A 16,501-nucleotide genomic window follows, 5' to 3' on the forward strand; every position below is an offset into this window, starting at 1 on the left:
GAAACAAGGAGGAGTTAAAATCACCAAAACAATTAATGTTAAACATCTGATAATTGGGATTATCGGATGTTTTGAATGAATCTTAAATATCAGATAATCTGGATTATCGATGTTTTGAATGAATGTTAAACATCAGATAATCTGGATTATCTGATGTTTTGAATGAATGTTAAACATCCGATAATCCCGATTACCTGATGTTTTATCCCAGATAAAACACTTATGTTGGCCAGCAAAACGTCACATATGAAATGCGAAATACATAATATTATTAAACCGCTCCGTCTTATTGACGCGCGAAAAATCCCCGAGTTTGTCGTCTGTTCTGTGCGTTTCAATCCTTTCTGATGTCTTCAGTCCAAAACAATGAGTGTCGGGTTACCTTAATGCAGAGCACGGCCTTGGTGTGACCCTCCAGCGTGCGCAGCAGCAGGCCGCTCTTGGCGTCCCTCACGCTGATGGTGCTGTCGAAGGAGCCGACCAGCAGGATCTTGCGGGCGCCCTTCTGAGCCGACGCCAGGCAGCTCACGGCGCGCGGCCCGTGGCACTCGAACACGTCCATCTGCTTGTTGGTCTAAACAAATCGATCGCGGAAAACAGAAATGAAAGCCTCTTCGCGGAGACCGTCGCGCGTTTCCACCTTTTTTCTCCGGCCGACGGAGCTCGACGCATTTCACACGCGTGTGCGTCCCTCACCTTGAGGTTGAAGGTCACCACGGTGCCGTTTGCCAGGCCGGCGTATAAAATCTTCCATCGGCTGTAAAGGCAGAGGACTCGGTCCGAGAGGAAGAACTGCTGCTCGAGTTCTCGTGTCTGTGGGCGAGGAACACGGGAAATTATCTGTTTTAACCCTCCTGTGACCTTTAGGGTCAATTTGACCCCATTCAATGTTTAACGTCGGTGTTCTTTGGGGTCAATTTGACCCCAGGCTGTTTTTCACTGTCAAACATATAAGAAATATCAACTTTTTTATATATTTAAAGGGCTATTTAGGTAGTCAACAAACAAACATAAAGTGCCTCACACTTAAACTTGGGAAACAATATTAATTCTAATAATTTTCTGGAGGTTTTAATTGCTGGGGTCAAATTGACCCCGAGTGTAAAATATGTTAGTAAATGTGAAGGTAACGGGAGGGTTAAAAAGGCGAATATGGTACAGAATATGCTCACAAGTATTGTTTTAAAGAAAAGTAGAGGGAAGAATGGCGCTCTTCTTCCATTTTCCTATAGTCTGATAATTTAAAAAAAGTCAACATACGACCGACAAACGTGAGAACGAATAAATAAAATTCTCCGCAGTTATTAATCAAAGCATTACACAAAAAGATTCCTCTGTTTTCCGACCGGCTCGAACGGTTCAATGAGAGCTGCGTGGATTATCGCTTATGAATGCGATTACTCGGCGTGAAGAAGACGTGTGTTTTGACCTTGAGGCTGTAGCAGCAGATGGTCTGGTCACTGGAGCCAGAATACAGGCGGCGATGCAGACTGGGCGCCACGGACACCAGCAGGCAGCTCACTTTGGAGGTGTGGCCCTCGAACACGCCGACACATTTATGAGTCTGCAGCGGCAAAGAGAGAGAAAAGACAAGTCGGCCGGGTTGTTGTATTCACAGGTATAAAACACCCTGACCCCTGACCCCCCGATGACACACACCACCAGGTCGAAGGCTTTGGCGGTGCGGTCTCCGGAGCACGTGTACAGCAGCCCGTTGTAGATCTGCACGGCGTTCACCGCCTCCCGGTGACCCTCAAACACGCCCTCGGTGGGCAGATCATCCTGCCCGTGGTCAGAGGAGGCATCTGGAAAAACACACACACACACACATGAGCTCAAAGATTAATAGTACATTTTACCTATTAACTTCATAGCTTGAGCAACAACAACATCCACGGTTGTTCACTACAAACAAACGGGTGCAGAGATTTAAACTTCTAGCTTCGCCGTTTGCTCGTCAAAGCACCGGATTTAACAAACTTTCTCCATTAAATGTCCAAGTGATCATCGGTTTATAACTTTATGCGTCAGGATGACTGTATGATCAGACGGTTGTGTCTCTTCACACGGCGTCACTGAAAGTCGACTCACACCTCTATGAATATCTTGCCCATAAAAAGTAATTTGGGCCCCCGGAGAGTCTTTTTTTAACCCGCTCAAGGAGGATGGCATTTCTAATTCCGGCTGCTCAGAGGGCGGTCTGACGTTTGGTTCTGCGTTGAAACGTAAACACTAGCCGTGGAGTAACGGTGTGCGACCAGCGCCGCAAAGTGTCCATCGTAAAGAAATTAAAAAGCAGATGAGCGGGTGAGAGAGACGGTTTAGAGCTTCTCTCTGCAGCTCGATGAACGGCGTCCAGGAGAGACCGTCTGACGACGTGCGCCGCGATCCACATATTTAAACAACACCTCCCTCTCTGCTACCGCTGGGTTTTCACGTGGCGTAGGAACTCAATCTTGTTCTTTTATAAAAACCCGAATCCCATAACACGGAGAACTCTGCAGAGACGAACTCACCCGATGAGATCTTGGTTATCTTGGGCAATGTGTCGGCGAACGGCAGGTCACTGAAAGAAAGAAGAGGGGCGCGGTGAGTGGGTTTAGTTTGGGTATAATCCGAAATAACGTGGGATTAGACCTCGTGCAAAAGGATCCTCACGGGTCGAGTTTTATGTCTAGATTCAGTCATCTGTCATGATTATAAAATCCTTGATCGTTTACTGCGTTAGCCGATCTGATCTGATCATCTACTGTCGTCTTCTTCTCATGTTTTGCAACTTTACTTTGCACTTCATTGCTCTCTTCAAATAATAATGTCAAATAGAAGTCCACTTGTTCCCTTGTTCTGGAGCACGTCACACTCCAGGAGAAGGACCGTGAGTTTTCTAGAGGTCAAGAATGAGTCTCACCTCTCGGAGGACCGACACACGTCCATGTCGCTGGTGGAGGAGACCTTGTTGCAGGCCAGGCTCTGCGGCGCCGGCCTGGAGGAGTCTGGGATCTGGACCGGAGAGGACGCCGGAACCGGGTGGTCCGCGCGGGGCTGCGGACAGGCGGCGGTGACCTCCATGCTTTCTTCAGAATCCAAGTTCACGGCGAGTTCGGCGGGGGCCGTTTGGGGAGGCTCCGGCTCGTGTTCGGGGGACTCGGGGTTTTCTTTCTTCGGCGCGGAGGTCTCCTCGCCCAGCTCCATGCTCCCGTCTCCCTCCCTGTCCTCCGAGGGCCGCGTGGAGGTGCTGACCACGGAGCTGCCGCTCGGTCTCCGGCGCGGCCGCAGCCACCTCGGCCGCGAGGCGTCGCCGTCCATCTCCGTGTCGCTGCTCTCGAGCTGCTCCGGCCCCGGGGCCTTCTTCAGCACCTTCCTCTTCTTCAGCTTCCGTACGCGCTTTCCGCCCCTCAGCTCGGAGGGAGAGGCGGGCAGATCGAGGAGAGCGGGGGGCTCGAAGGCGTGCGAGGCTGCGCAGTCGACGGCGCCGCCGCCCGCCTCGGGGCTCGCCCTGCTGGCCGGGAGAAGAGCGATGGAGATTTTGGAGTCGCCCGAAGGGGCGAGGAAGTTGTTGGACGCCTGCGAGACCTTCTCCAGGGTGACAGCCGGACCCGATGCGCTCGCTTTGCAGTCTGCGGCGTCGTTAACGTTCTCCCGACTGTGCTCCGCGTACGACTCGGGCCGTTTTGTTTCGGGGGACGGCTTCAAGTTAAGGGCAGGATCTGCAAGAGTTTCAGAAGCACACGGATCAGCACACCGCTGCTTTAATTAGAGGATGTAATAATAACTTCATATTTACACTATGTTGATCTGCACTTCACACATTTCATTTTCATCTACACTACACACATTTCATTTTCATTTACACTACACACATACTTTGCATTTTGCACACTGTCTATATTTAATATTTTTTATATTTAATTTAATTTTACACTGCAGTCATTCGTATTGTATTGTGTATGCATATATGTTGTATATATATATACATATATATTTTATATTTTACTTTGTATACTTTGCACAGTCATTGTATTATATTTGTTTGTGTGTGTGTATATATTAGGGCTGTCAGCGTTAACGCGTTAATCTATGGCTATGCGATTAATTTGGCCGCGTTAACGCACTAAAATATTTTAACGCAATTCACGCAACTTTGTTTACTTCCGGTGTTCGTTGAAGTTTTTACACTCAAACCGAGTGTCAAGCCGCGGCAGTACGGTTTAACACTGTTTCCGTTTTTAAAACAATTATTTTTCCGCGAAAATAAGGAGCAGAAATCAGTTTAACTCGTGGATGAATCAGTCGGGTTTCCTCCTGCTGCTCCTTCCTCCCGTCTCCCCCTCTGATACACAGAGGAACGGAGGGGCGACGTGTCGGGGGACGCGGCGCGGAAAGAACTCGTCACACGAAACCTTCACCGTGATTGGTCAATCAGTTTGTCTGTCAACATTTTGGGGAAAAAACAACCAATGAACACTCAGTAAATCACAAAGGACCTCCCACCTCACAGGTGAGGCTCTATAGCAGCCTGTCAGTCATAGAGCAGAGAACACCGCACCAGGACAACTGAGCCTCATTGAATAGAGCTGAGATTGTTCTGGAATGTTTGATGTAGAACACGTGGGGGTGTGTCATATGCAAACGCCTTTAAAAGGTGAATTTTGTTGTTGTAAAATGTATAAAATGCCCCCAGCCTCCAGAGGGTGAACGCAGGGCTCTCCAGTTTTGAAGACAGGCGAGCGTGAGATTTCCATCAGGGGGGGGGGGGGGGGGGGGTGCTAGTGACTATTTTTTGTGGCGGGAGTGCGTGAGATAAGACCGAAATGCGTGAGTCTCACGCTCAATGCGTGAGACTTGAGAGCCCTGTGAACGTGACATATGTGAATGTCAGTCAGTTATCAAGGCCACTGGTTCTGCTGCTGTTCAATGTTAAAGATGACAGGACCAATGGGGTCTCAATATACTTCTTTTTATTTACTAATCTGATGTTTCACTGAAGAAACAATTTATCATCCACGATATTAAATACCTCGCTGGCACTTTATAGGTAGGAGCCTCTTTGAAAACACAGCTCTGTGTGAAGTTTGGTCTTTAAAAAGAATGAACTTTTAACTGCGATTAATCGCGATTAATTAATCGCAATTTCAAAATGTGCGATTAATTAGTTAATTTTTTTTAATCGATTGACAGCCCTAGTATATATATATACATATATGTTTCATTTTATATACATATATACTGTACTTCATTTTGTATTTTACTTGTATACATCTATATCTTTCATCCGTTTTTTATATTTTATTCTCGTTTAGTTTATTGGTGCTGCTACTGTGACGACAAATTTCCCCTTGGGGATTAATAAAGTATCTATCTAACTATCTATCTATTTATTTGAGCAAATTTGTGGCAGGAAAAACACTATCTTATTGTCTTTTACCGGCATATTGGTTATAAGTGCTACAATCTGTAAAGAAATAGGCATAAATGTTCCGTGTGCCGTTACCTGGTGACGAGGCTGCGGCAGAAGCGCCGCGCAGCTCTGGAGTTGTGCTGTGAGCACAGGGGGTCACGTGGTCCACCGGGTCCGGCTCCGACCAGACACGGACGGGAGACTGAGGCTCCTGCTTGATGGCTACAGGCGTGAAGGGAGGGCCGGAGGGGGGGGGGGAGGCGGGCTCGCCGGCAGGACTCGAGGGGAGCGGCGCGGGGGGCGGCACGTGGGGTTCAGCTGCTACCGGATCCATCTTTTCCTGTTTTAGTTTGACCTTCGGGACTTCATTCGGGACCTCTAAATGACCTTGTGTGAGAAAAAACATAGTACAAAGTGAATTCCTCTGTTTATTTCACTTTGTGGTCAAATACAATTTAAGAAAATAGAGTCTCGTGCTTTCCTTAGTCCTTACCTTGCATGCTTTTAAGTAAGTCAATGCGCTTGTTTCTGAGTGTGCTCATCTCTCCAGTCACCTGAGACAAAACATACACTCAGAAGGTGAAGATTTCTGCTTGGAATATAAAATAAACATAATAGTGATTACTGAAAGAAGAACATGACAGAAAACTAGAAGCAGTCAAAGAAAACCAAGGGGCCTAAAGAACTAAATGTGAATAAACCTATTTATTATTGTCATTATCATCCAGTTACAGTGCCCAAACAGCATGTACAGGTACCCTTCAAGACAACCGTCACTGACATCAAGTGGCTGGCAAGACAACAAATGCTCGAGCGAACCCCCGAGTGTGTGTGCGGTTGTATTTGTGTACCTGCTGTTTGACCACCATGAGACGCTGCACCTCCATGAAGGCGGCCTCCAGTGCGGTGCGGGCCTGGATCAGGCCGGCGTCCACCGTCTGCAGGGAGCGACTCAGCTCCTCCTCCTGCAGAGACACCGCCAGCAGCTGGTCGATCTGTAAACGCTCTGCACCAAAACACTCTCATGAGCCACCGCTGGATCGGCACCACTCGCCGCTTAGAATCTTCTTTGTGATCTTGCAAATGGATCGAAGTTGAAACTGTCAAATTATCCCACCGAAATCACGAAACGAGACGGCAGATCGAGAGGACGAACACACGCTTCAATAATCCAACACGACTCACAGGCGCATACCTTTTTTAGATTTGACTTTCCTTCTTTTGCTGTTGTGCTCCAAGGAAGACGTCTCCGCGCTGGGAACGTCCTGCGAGGAAACAAGTACAGTCACCTTTTGACTCTTTGTATTAAAGGAGACACAAATAGAAGTCGCACAGACCTTGTTTTAGAGCGCTCCCCAGTATTAGCGTTGCATTCCTTTATAGCTGTCGGACTCACGGTGGTCAGTTTTATGCAGCAGAACCAGATAGTCTTTTTTAGCAAACACTTTCATCCTCCTTTTCAAAACCATGTGCATACATTGCCCACAATGCAATTGGTATGATATTCAGATGTTACACGAACGGCAGCTAATGAAACCTCGAGCCTCAAACAGAGATGAGCAGCGGGTCGCAGAGGTCTCACTTCTTTCTAACTCCGCATCAACAGATAGAAGTAATTACCTTCGCATTGAAAATGCGGAAGGTTATGTTTTGATCGCCGTGTATTTATTTGTATGCGTGTTATTCGCATACGTAAAAAAGTATTAAACCGAATCACATGAAATTTGGTGGGATGATTGGTTATTATCCGGGGACCATTTGATTAGATTTTGGGATCGATCGGGTCAAAGGTCAAGGTCATGGAAAGGTCAAAATCTTCTTTTTACCATAGCGCGGTCAATTTTTATCCAATTGGCATGCAACTAATGCCAAAATGTTCATAATTCAATGCCCAATCTTGTGATATGCGAAGGTATGCGCTCTACCGAGTGCCCGTTATAGTTTCCAACGTATTAGTCTTAAGGACCTTAAATCAGCTTTTTTTTGCAAATAACTTTTTTTCCCTACACGTGCAGTCGTACTTCCCGAGACCTGTAAACGCGCCGGTTCCCCTTTGACACCGTTTCCTCGACTCACCCTCGCTGCTCTTCGCCTCTTTCCTGTTCCCTGGCCGTCGCACAACTCCGTCCCCGAACTGCTGTCCCCGAGCACCGAGTCCGACCGCCGGAGGGCCTTCGCCGCAGCGGACGTCAGCTCGTCCGGCTGCTTCTGCGCTCTGGCCTCAAACCGGTCGAGCATCCGCTCCACCGTCTTCTTCTGCCGACTGTCTTTGTTCCCTTGAGCGAATATGGGATGGGGAGAAACGGAGGCGCCCTGCCTCTCGGAGCCGAGGGCGTCTCTCTTGTCGGTCTCGTTTGACACGAGGGACGTAAACAGGGAGTGAGCGGGGGGCTGGGCGACGCTGCTCTCGGATAAGGAGCGTTTTCGGGAGGTGGGCATGTCCACCAACGTCTCCCACTGGAAGCCTTCGAGCAGGGGAATGGCGTCCTCCTCCTGGTCCATCGGCACCATCTCGATGCCAAACCTGGAGGACAAAGAGGACGCGGCGTGAGGAACTGAAACCGAAGACGATTGGGTAGAATGTCGTCTGAATGTCGGATCAAACGCTCACCTGGGCATGCCTTTCCCTTTGTCTTGCTTCCTCCGGACCTCCTGATACACCTGATCCCAGTTCACGTTGCGCCGAGACCCGGAGGCGCTGAGGAGCTGACGCACGGTGGGTTTGAGGCCGGAGTCCTTCTCCGTGTCGCTCCGCCGCGACTCGCTCAGGTTCCTCACCCGTCTGGCGATGTTCAGGTTGGGCTCGTGGCCGCCGGCTTTGCTCTTGGAGCCCACGTGTTTGGTCAGGTCGCGTTTCAAGACGGGAGGCAGGTCGAGCGCCGACAGACTGGAGGCGTTTGGACCCGACGCCGTCTGAGCTTCGCTGCTCCTGGAGGAGTCGCTCTCGGAGCTCTGCCCGGCGTCGGCGGCCTGCGTGGCTTCGTCCGGCGGGGCCACCGGGCTCGCCTCCTTCTCCGCTCGCCTCCCGCTCGCCTCCTCCTCCTCCTCGTCGTCCCGGCTCGAGGCCGCGGGCTCCGAGCTCTCCGCGGTCGAGGTGCTGACTTGCAACGATTGGAGGAACTGGCTGCTGTCTGAAGGTTGTGCCGCAGGCTTCTCTGGCCCGATGGCGTCCGGCGGGTTCGGTTTGGCTGCGCTCTGCCTGTTCTCTTGGTTCACGCCCACCGGGATCTGCACGCGGTCCTTCTGCTGCTCCTCCGCGATCTGCAGTGTCGCTTCCATCTGGTTGTTTCTGGAGCTTTCCAGGGAGCCCCTCTTCTCCAACACAATCTGTTTGGCTTTCTTGAGCGTCTCTGGGAGCTGCCGTTCTTGCCTGGACTGAAGGGGCCCGACGAGCGGAGCCGGAGAACCGACTCCGCTCTGCTTCGCAGCCGGTTTGGATTGGGCGTTCGCTGGACTGGAGGCCTTGCCGACTGGCGCTGCACCGTTGAGAACAGGAAGCGAGGACATCTTCCTCTCTTTAGGCGGCAATGGCTTGCTTGCCTTCTGATTGGACGGATCGGACGTGGCGTTCGGTTGGCCATCTCCCTGGGCACTACCGCTGCTTCTGCCGCTGCTTCTGCCGCTGCTGTTACTACTATCTCTGGATTTGTTTTGGGGTTTCTTTTTCTTCTTTCCTTTCTCTTCCGCACTTTGTGCACTCGGGGTCAACTGCCCCGATTTCTGTTCAGGTCGGGATTGTCTGTTTAAGGCACTGGTTGCCCGGGCCTTGTCTTGTGTCTGGGGTTTGGGGACTTTGGTGTACTGCTCTGATGGGTTTGGGTTGGTGTCCTTATGGGGTGCAGATTCTAAACCCTTTGTGACTGGATAGGGGGACCAGCGACAGGCTTTGTCCAGCTTTGGATTGCTACCAAAGGTCTTCGAGCTCTTACTAGGGTTGTGGTCAGGTTCGGCTTTTTGCCCCTGACCGTTCTGGAACCCATCCACCTGCTGACCTCCCTGCTCATTGAATGAATTTTGAAACTGGTTAGCCCGGGGAAAGAAAGTGAGTGGAGGGGGATACATCGGAAAGGGCTCGAGAAAGTTCGGGGGTCGGTTCCTTTGTGGGTTCTGGGAAATGTTGTTTCGACCGTAGACCCCGTTACTGCTGCCTCCGTTGCTAAGCCAAGGCAGTCGACTTCGTTGTTGATTTCCTAAATATGAACCCTGATCCCACTGCTTGTTTCCAAAACCGTCCAGGCAATGCAAGTTCCCACCAGCAAACTGTCCAGAAGCCCATCTCTGAAAGTTGGGAGGCTCCTGAGCATGCCAGGTGGCGCTCTTTCCCTGAGCGCCGTGCTGCCAGGGTTGTGCATCCTGTTGTGTGTAGGCACTGTATTGGTTGCCCCCATACCAGGTTTTGTTTTGCCCGGATCCTTTGAACCCCTGTGTTTGCTGCTTCCAGGCACACTCCTGCCGGTAACGCTCCTTACATTCTTTTAACCGTTGCTGAAACTCCTCCTTTCTCCTCTGATCCTCTTCTTCCTTTGCCAGTTTTACAGCAGCAGTTTCCTTTTCTTTTCTACAACGAACGATGAGATGAATGCGTCGATGAGAAACTGCTTTATAAACTTCGAAAGTGATATCAAACAAACAATGCCGGTTTAAGGCTCTTTTGCTGCATTTCAGATACACCGGAAACTGTTGAACAATCGCCCTGGCAACCGCATCTCTTTGCTCGCAGTTTTTTTTAGGTGTCACGGCTCGACCAGCAGAGTCCAGACATTCAGATATTTTTTTACAGTTACCAGTGACACATTTAGAAGCCAAAGATGCAGACTAAAGTTGGATTTAAAGAGTCCTACAGGACAATTAATTTGAGGTTTGTGGTTTCAATCCTAAAACCACGATTATACATCAAAATATATGTAATTGATTCCAGATTTCAGAGCAGCACAAGGTTGGAGCGATGGTTTTTGGTTGTGTTTCACCATTTCTAAAGGGCAGTAGGCGAGTGTGTGAACTCTGTGTGTGTGCGCTCATGTTTTTATTTTAGGCTGCAGTCCTGACATACGACTCCTGCAAGCAGCTCAACTCGAAGCAGCGGCTAAAACAGGCCCGCAAGCTCCACCGAGCTCAAATGTGACTATACATGGCGCATGTACACAAGCGGCCAACCCGTGAGCTAACGTCGACATTTGCGTTGGCGGTTCAATCTTAACACATTATGAACAAAGAGATAACGAAAGACGTGTCGGAATGGAAACGGTGCATACGGAAATTGATTTGTCTAAATGGCAATATTTCTTTTCGGGGATGGACTGGTGATCAAATGCCATGGTGACAAATATGAAATTGTACTATTATTTAACAGTTGATTAGAAGCACTGAAATAAAACTTATTTTACCAAATGTGTGTTTTTGCTAAATAAATATGACATACTGCCTTACCTGATGTGTTCTTTTCTCTTCTCGATCAGGTCCACCAAAGCCTGGTCGCAGTAGTCCTCGTCGTGGTCGTGCCCGCTGTGCTTTTGATCGGCGGCCTCCACGTTCTTCTTGTGCGTGGGACTGGAAATGTGGCCGGCATAATCAGTCAGGCTCGCCACGGTTACCTTGCACACTCTGCACTCGTGTCCGCAGTCCCTGGGGAGGGAAGGCGAGAGCGGGCGATCAATCGTTCCCTCGGGCATGTTTCTGATCTGGTTCTGTTTCTGTTGACTGTGAAGTCAAAATAAAATCGGGAGAGGAGAATACTCAACAATCCTTTAAAGATAACGTGTCCAAATTCTCTGTCACAGATCAGGAGGCAGCTAACTTGTAATTTCCTTGTTCAAAAAAAAGTTAAAATCTTTATCTTCCTGATCTTGTTTTTTTTCTTCTTTATTTTCTTTCTTCAGCAGGCCGTAGGCGTCAGAGCGAGGGCGGGAGGTGGCAGCGTGCTCATCTAGCCGTTTTACGTCCAGCCACAACAACCAGCCATGCGGCGCAGCACCGGGACGCGTGGAAGGAGAGAGAGAGGCACGGCGCCCGCGACCTATTGCTCGTTCATGATGGTGTCCGCTGCGCTCTGAGACGCCACAGAAGGCGACGTCTGTATTTTACACTCGCGCCCCTCCCTGGGAGACGGGACCCAGCCCCCCTCCGGGCCAGCATGTGCTATTGGAGCAGGCCTGAGCATCCTGCCGGCCAATCCCGAGCGAAGCCTGCGTAACTGGAGCCGTGTGCAGCTGCTCGGAGAATCCTCTTCAAAAGCCTCTCCCAAGTATGCCATCCTGTAACTCCGATAAGGGCAGGGACTTGGCCGGCTCCCCCTCAATCCTCTTTTTCAAATCTGTGCCACGGCATGCCGTCATTTTGTGACCTCTCGTGCAGCTGGTTTTATCTGTGAGATGGGGCTACTTTTATTTATTCGACAGTACTGAAAGAAATGCAGCCAGACTTTTTAATGACGAATCCTCTGCTGGAGGTGCAATGTGTAAGTCGGCTTGGACATCAAAGTAAAGAGAGACGGTTTCTCTAAATCACCGTGCACTCTTTTGAAACTAGAACGGGCACTCGGTAGAGCGCATACCTTTGCATATCACAAGATCGGGCATTGAATTATGAACATTTTGGCATTAGTTGCATGCCAATTGGATATCAATTGACCGTGCTATGGTAAAAAGAAGATTTTGACCTTTTCATGACCTTGACCTTGACCTTTGACCCGATCAATCCCAAAATCTAATCAAATGGTCCCCGGATAATAACCAATGATCCCACCAAATGTCATGCGATTCGGTTTAATACTTTTTGAGTTATGCGAGTAACACGCATACAAATAAATAAATACACGGCGATCAAAACATAACCTTCCGCATTTTCAATGCGAAGGTAACTATACCGTCTCTTTCGTAATTTGTTGCACTTGCTGCATACTGTTCATATCGTTTATTTATTCAAATGTACCTGACCATCACGTTTAAAAAGATGCCATCAATGTTTCTATGAAATCCCAGTAACTTAGCAACAACTCCGTCCCCTCAACCAGGTTTTCTTTCTTCCGTCTCAGTGACGGGCCGCATACTTTCACTCATGGGAGTCACAAGACAGCCAGTTGCCTTCTATCGGTCATGCCCGTTGTTCCGGAGAGATTGTGTCTAAATATATTTGCCACAGTTGAGACAGCTGCCCTCATATCCACTCGCCGGATAACTGTGACGAACACGTGCATGTGTGCACTCGTGCCTCCGGACCCAAATACATTTGGGCAAAACTCTTCAATCGTTTAGCTTTGACGTTACAAATCTGTTTCAAATAGCGGATTAAATGAAATGCAATCGTAGTCGAAATCATAAAAGTATAACTTCTCCTAGATCTCGTGGTATTTGGGAAACTAAATGTTTTGATAGTACTAATTTCGGCAAAAAATCGTCGTAAAATGTGGAGTCACGATATGTTGTTTACTTTTAGGGGACGTTACGACTCACCGGCCTTTGAGCTTCTCCAGCTCGCGGTGATGCAGCATACTCCTCATGTGCTCGTCCACCTCCTGCAGATACACATTGAAACAAAGGTTTTCTTTTTTTCAGCAACCAGTAAACATGTCGGTTTCCAGCAGGTTTCCTTATTTAGCTCGGCAGTCGATCAAACGTTACTGATCCCTAAGAAGAGGAATTTGCATTGGATTTGGGGATTTTTGTAAAAAAAAATTAAGAAACCGAAGGATGAAATGTTTATCCATGGGAAAGTTATTTTTCACTTTGATTAAACAAACTATTAAAATACCCTATTAGCTGAAATAGTTTCATTTGGACAGAAATAAATGAGTGCAAAAGGTATTTTAAAAAATAATACAGCATCTAAACATTGGTAGTACATCAGAGTTTGAGGGTGAATTACCTGCTTGGTGAAGTTGACTGTTTCACAGAGGATGCACTCTCTGTTTTTCGCCATCTTAAACACAAGTAGAAATCAACTCATTCGTGTGAATGGAGATAATGTCACCAATAAAAGATCTTATCAATCCCAATTTACAAGGACAAAGTAACAAAACACACTGAACTATAAATATAGTGTGTGGTCAGTGTGGCCGAACCGTAGTTGGACATTGTGACGATCAAAAATAATTGGGTGAGCTCTCGGCAACAACTCAGACTCATCAAACCGACGCATTGGAGGGAGCTCAAGTCTCCCTAGACTACCACAGCTCACTATTCAACGACGTGCCGCAGCTCAAACGTCAGCACGTTCAACCTGGACACTGGTCTAATTCCAGTCTGCTGACAGAGCAACTGTGGCGCTCTGTCTGAATTTGAATGTTCACCAGCAGGGTTAGAATCTAACGCCACCTACGGGTCAAAGGCCGGTGAAGATATACATATCAGTGTCATTCGGTGTTTCCTTCTCAAGAAGCAGCAACTGATGACGCGGGGATCTTGTTCTGTTCTCAAATGTTACTGCTTTATAGATTTGGGGATAAATATGTTGTCTTTATACCAGATTTAGTACCATCCAAAACAAAATCTTTGGAGAAACATAACAAAAAGAAAACATCCACGCCGTCTCAATTGTACATCAGGGTTCGTACACATGTTGACCAACGGAATTCCAGGACTTTTCCATGACTTTAAAACAAATTTCCATGACCAGACTGAAAACTCGGTATAAAAATAAAAAATGTAGAACATTTTGCGTATCGAGAGCGTACGCCGGCTTATATTTTAAGCGTCTTTCTTTAAAAAACATAATAATTATTTCAAACTCGGCGTAAATGAACATGTGATTATAACACATTTCCATGACTTTTCCCAAACTTTTAGCAGGTTCTTACACATGTTGATCAATGGAATTCCAGGACTTTAAACCAAATTTCCATGACCAAACTGAAATCTGGGTGTACATGAAATCTTTTTGAAAATGTAGAATTCAAACAATGAGAATTACAAAGCATACAATATACCTTAAAAGAAACAAATGAATGAGAGACAATAGTTTGATAGAATAAACATTACTATACATGTTTATTCTTAGAAACACTTATATAAATGTTTATTCTTTTAATCAAACTATTATCCTTTATGTGCAAATCTGTTTGGACTTGGCCTATGCCAGCTTATAATTTGAGTCCTCCTTTCAAAAACATATGAATGAACTGTACAATTAATCCTGGCTTCTGTGTATCTTTGACTTGATGAAAGCGAACAGGACAAAAACATTATGAATCAGGATAAATACTTCTTTCTACTCAGGACTTTCTTCTGATAATTCAAGGCAGTGTTTTGTTTTTTCTATCCGTCTATGCACAACTTTCTTATCTTTACTATATCGCTGATTAATCAGACAAACTGCTAAATGTATTATTCAGGGTTCTTACACATGTTGACCGATGGATTTCCAGGACTTTTCCATGACTTTAAACCAAATGTCCATAACCAAACTGAAATCTCGGTATAAACATGAAAAATATAGAACATTTGGCGTATTGAGGGCGTACGCCGGCTTATATTTTGAGCGTCTTTCTTTAAAAAAACATTACTTATTTCAAACTCGGCGTAAATGACGTGATTATAACACATTTCCATGACTTTTCCAAAACTTTTATGATTTAAGTTTTTTCCATGACTTTTCCAGGCCTGGAAATGACCATTTTACAATTCCATGACGTTTCCAGGTTTTCCATGAGCGTACGAGCCCTGATTATTGAGCATGTATAGTAAACAGGTGTAAGGTACCATCATTCAAGCCCATATTCTGTATACGACACGTCTCACAATACCTCCATCAAAAGTGATCTTCACTCTCAAAGCAGCAACGGGCAGCTATTTATAACACAAGGCTTCATATTTCCTCTCAATCTCTTAATCTCTACAGGACAGCAGGCAGGAGAGTGGAAAGACACTTTTTGAGATCTCACCTCCATGTTCACCTTTTGATCTGTTTAAAAACAAGAGAGAAGATGTTTAATGGGGGATTATTCACCATAGAGCTTTCTTTTGGCAGCCAGATGCATGACTTGACACTGAAGTAAAGTCGTCTTTAGAAGAGATCGTAAGGCTCTCGGAGAGGTAACGTTGAACAGCAGAGAGACCGAAGCAGTTCAACAACAAAGGTCAGTGAAGTTAGCTTGCTAGCTCATGGCTAACTTGGGAGTTCATCAACACGAGTCACATTACAGCTGAACAGTTGCCGTTAAAACGCAGGCAAAGTCAGTCAGCTGCAACAACCGTGACTGTTATAGTTGTACAGCAGTTAAGAACTAAAGTTACGCGAAGACTTAACATCAGCTAGCTGCGGTTGTTGGGTTGTTGTTAGCTTAGCTGTAGCTAGCTGCTCGATTCTGAGAGTTCGGACATTCGCGTTTCCATAACAACTGTGTCAAAAGGCGAACAAGAAGCTCAGCAGACATACAATCAGCATGCGTGCTAACATAATTGACATTAACTGTAAAGTAGGAACGACAGTTATCAAAGCGTGAGTAGGTTAGCAAGTTAGCAACGCCGTGCTAGCCAGCGACACTGACGTGAGACCCCCAAGCTCATGCAACGGAAGGAACGGATTTACCAAATTATAAAAGTGCAATGAAGTACAGATAAGACACGTTGTTGTGCATTGTAAATACATCAGATAATACTGTTGACTACCTTTAAAACCGCCAAAGGAGTGTGTGGCTACTTCATGTTCTCATCCACCGCTGGGACAACATCCTCCTGCTACAACCCTGAGGCGTTCAGGGACACCGCTGTTCAGGGGACACCTGCCCACCGCGGTGCACTGGGCAGGTGTGTGATTGTTCAACAGGGAACTTGGAAACATTAGAAACTATTTCAACGTGGCTGTTTTGGTTTATACTAGCGTATATGGCCCGGAGAGAGAAAAATACAGCACTATTTAATGTTCTTCCGTTGTGGAAGAAGTAATGTTGCGTTCAAGACAACTCGGAGTTCAGGTAATGTCCAACTTCTGATCGTTGACGGTTTCATGCGCACTGACGCCAGAAGAGGTACATAATGAAAATAAAAACAAAGTTTATTAAAGCTCACAATTATAGTTACGAAATATTCCACAGTATTTTATTATTAAATTCAATTAAATCTATTGTGTTTTGCTCCCAAATCACATATTTTCCTCAGAGGGCTCTTCAAT

The 16,501-nt window shown here is 46.9% G+C and overlaps 1 protein-coding gene across 2 annotated transcripts in view; it reads right to left on the reverse strand.

The window, feature by feature from the left end:
- znf106a (zinc finger protein 106a) overlaps positions 1-16,049 on the reverse strand; it is a 19,281-nt gene extending 3,232 nt beyond the window's left edge. The window contains exons 1-17 of one of the 2 annotated variants that reach the window (XM_056426627.1): positions 16,000-16,049; positions 15,273-15,292; positions 13,259-13,312; positions 12,847-12,908; positions 10,826-11,020; positions 8,010-9,956; positions 7,475-7,922; positions 6,594-6,663; positions 6,250-6,404; positions 5,892-5,952; positions 5,492-5,785; positions 2,909-3,707; positions 2,517-2,566; positions 1,660-1,805; positions 1,430-1,564; positions 697-813; positions 383-574 (exon numbers count right to left, since the gene is read on the reverse strand). In XM_056426627.1, coding sequence (XP_056282602.1) covers positions 383-574; positions 697-813; positions 1,430-1,564; positions 1,660-1,805; positions 2,517-2,566; positions 2,909-3,707; positions 5,492-5,785; positions 5,892-5,952; positions 6,250-6,404; positions 6,594-6,663; positions 7,475-7,922; positions 8,010-9,956; positions 10,826-11,020; positions 12,847-12,908; positions 13,259-13,312; positions 15,273-15,278 — 4,731 coding nt within the window. In that variant the 5' untranslated portion in view covers positions 15,279-15,292; positions 16,000-16,049. Of the gene's footprint in view, positions 1-382; positions 575-696; positions 814-1,429; positions 1,565-1,659; positions 1,806-2,516; positions 2,567-2,908; positions 3,708-5,491; positions 5,786-5,891; positions 5,953-6,249; positions 6,405-6,593; positions 6,664-7,474; positions 7,923-8,009; positions 9,957-10,825; positions 11,021-12,846; positions 12,909-13,258; positions 13,313-15,134; positions 15,229-15,272; positions 15,293-15,999 lie in introns of those variants that run through there. The other variant, XM_056426628.1, reaches the window with a different exon arrangement.
- Between the last annotated feature and the right edge of the window lie 452 nt (positions 16,050-16,501).

Source organism: Pseudoliparis swirei, chromosome 11, assembly GCF_029220125.1.
Source record: "Pseudoliparis swirei isolate HS2019 ecotype Mariana Trench chromosome 11, NWPU_hadal_v1, whole genome shotgun sequence".
In the NCBI taxonomy this organism is placed as follows: Eukaryota; Metazoa; Chordata; class Actinopteri; order Perciformes; family Liparidae; genus Pseudoliparis; species Pseudoliparis swirei.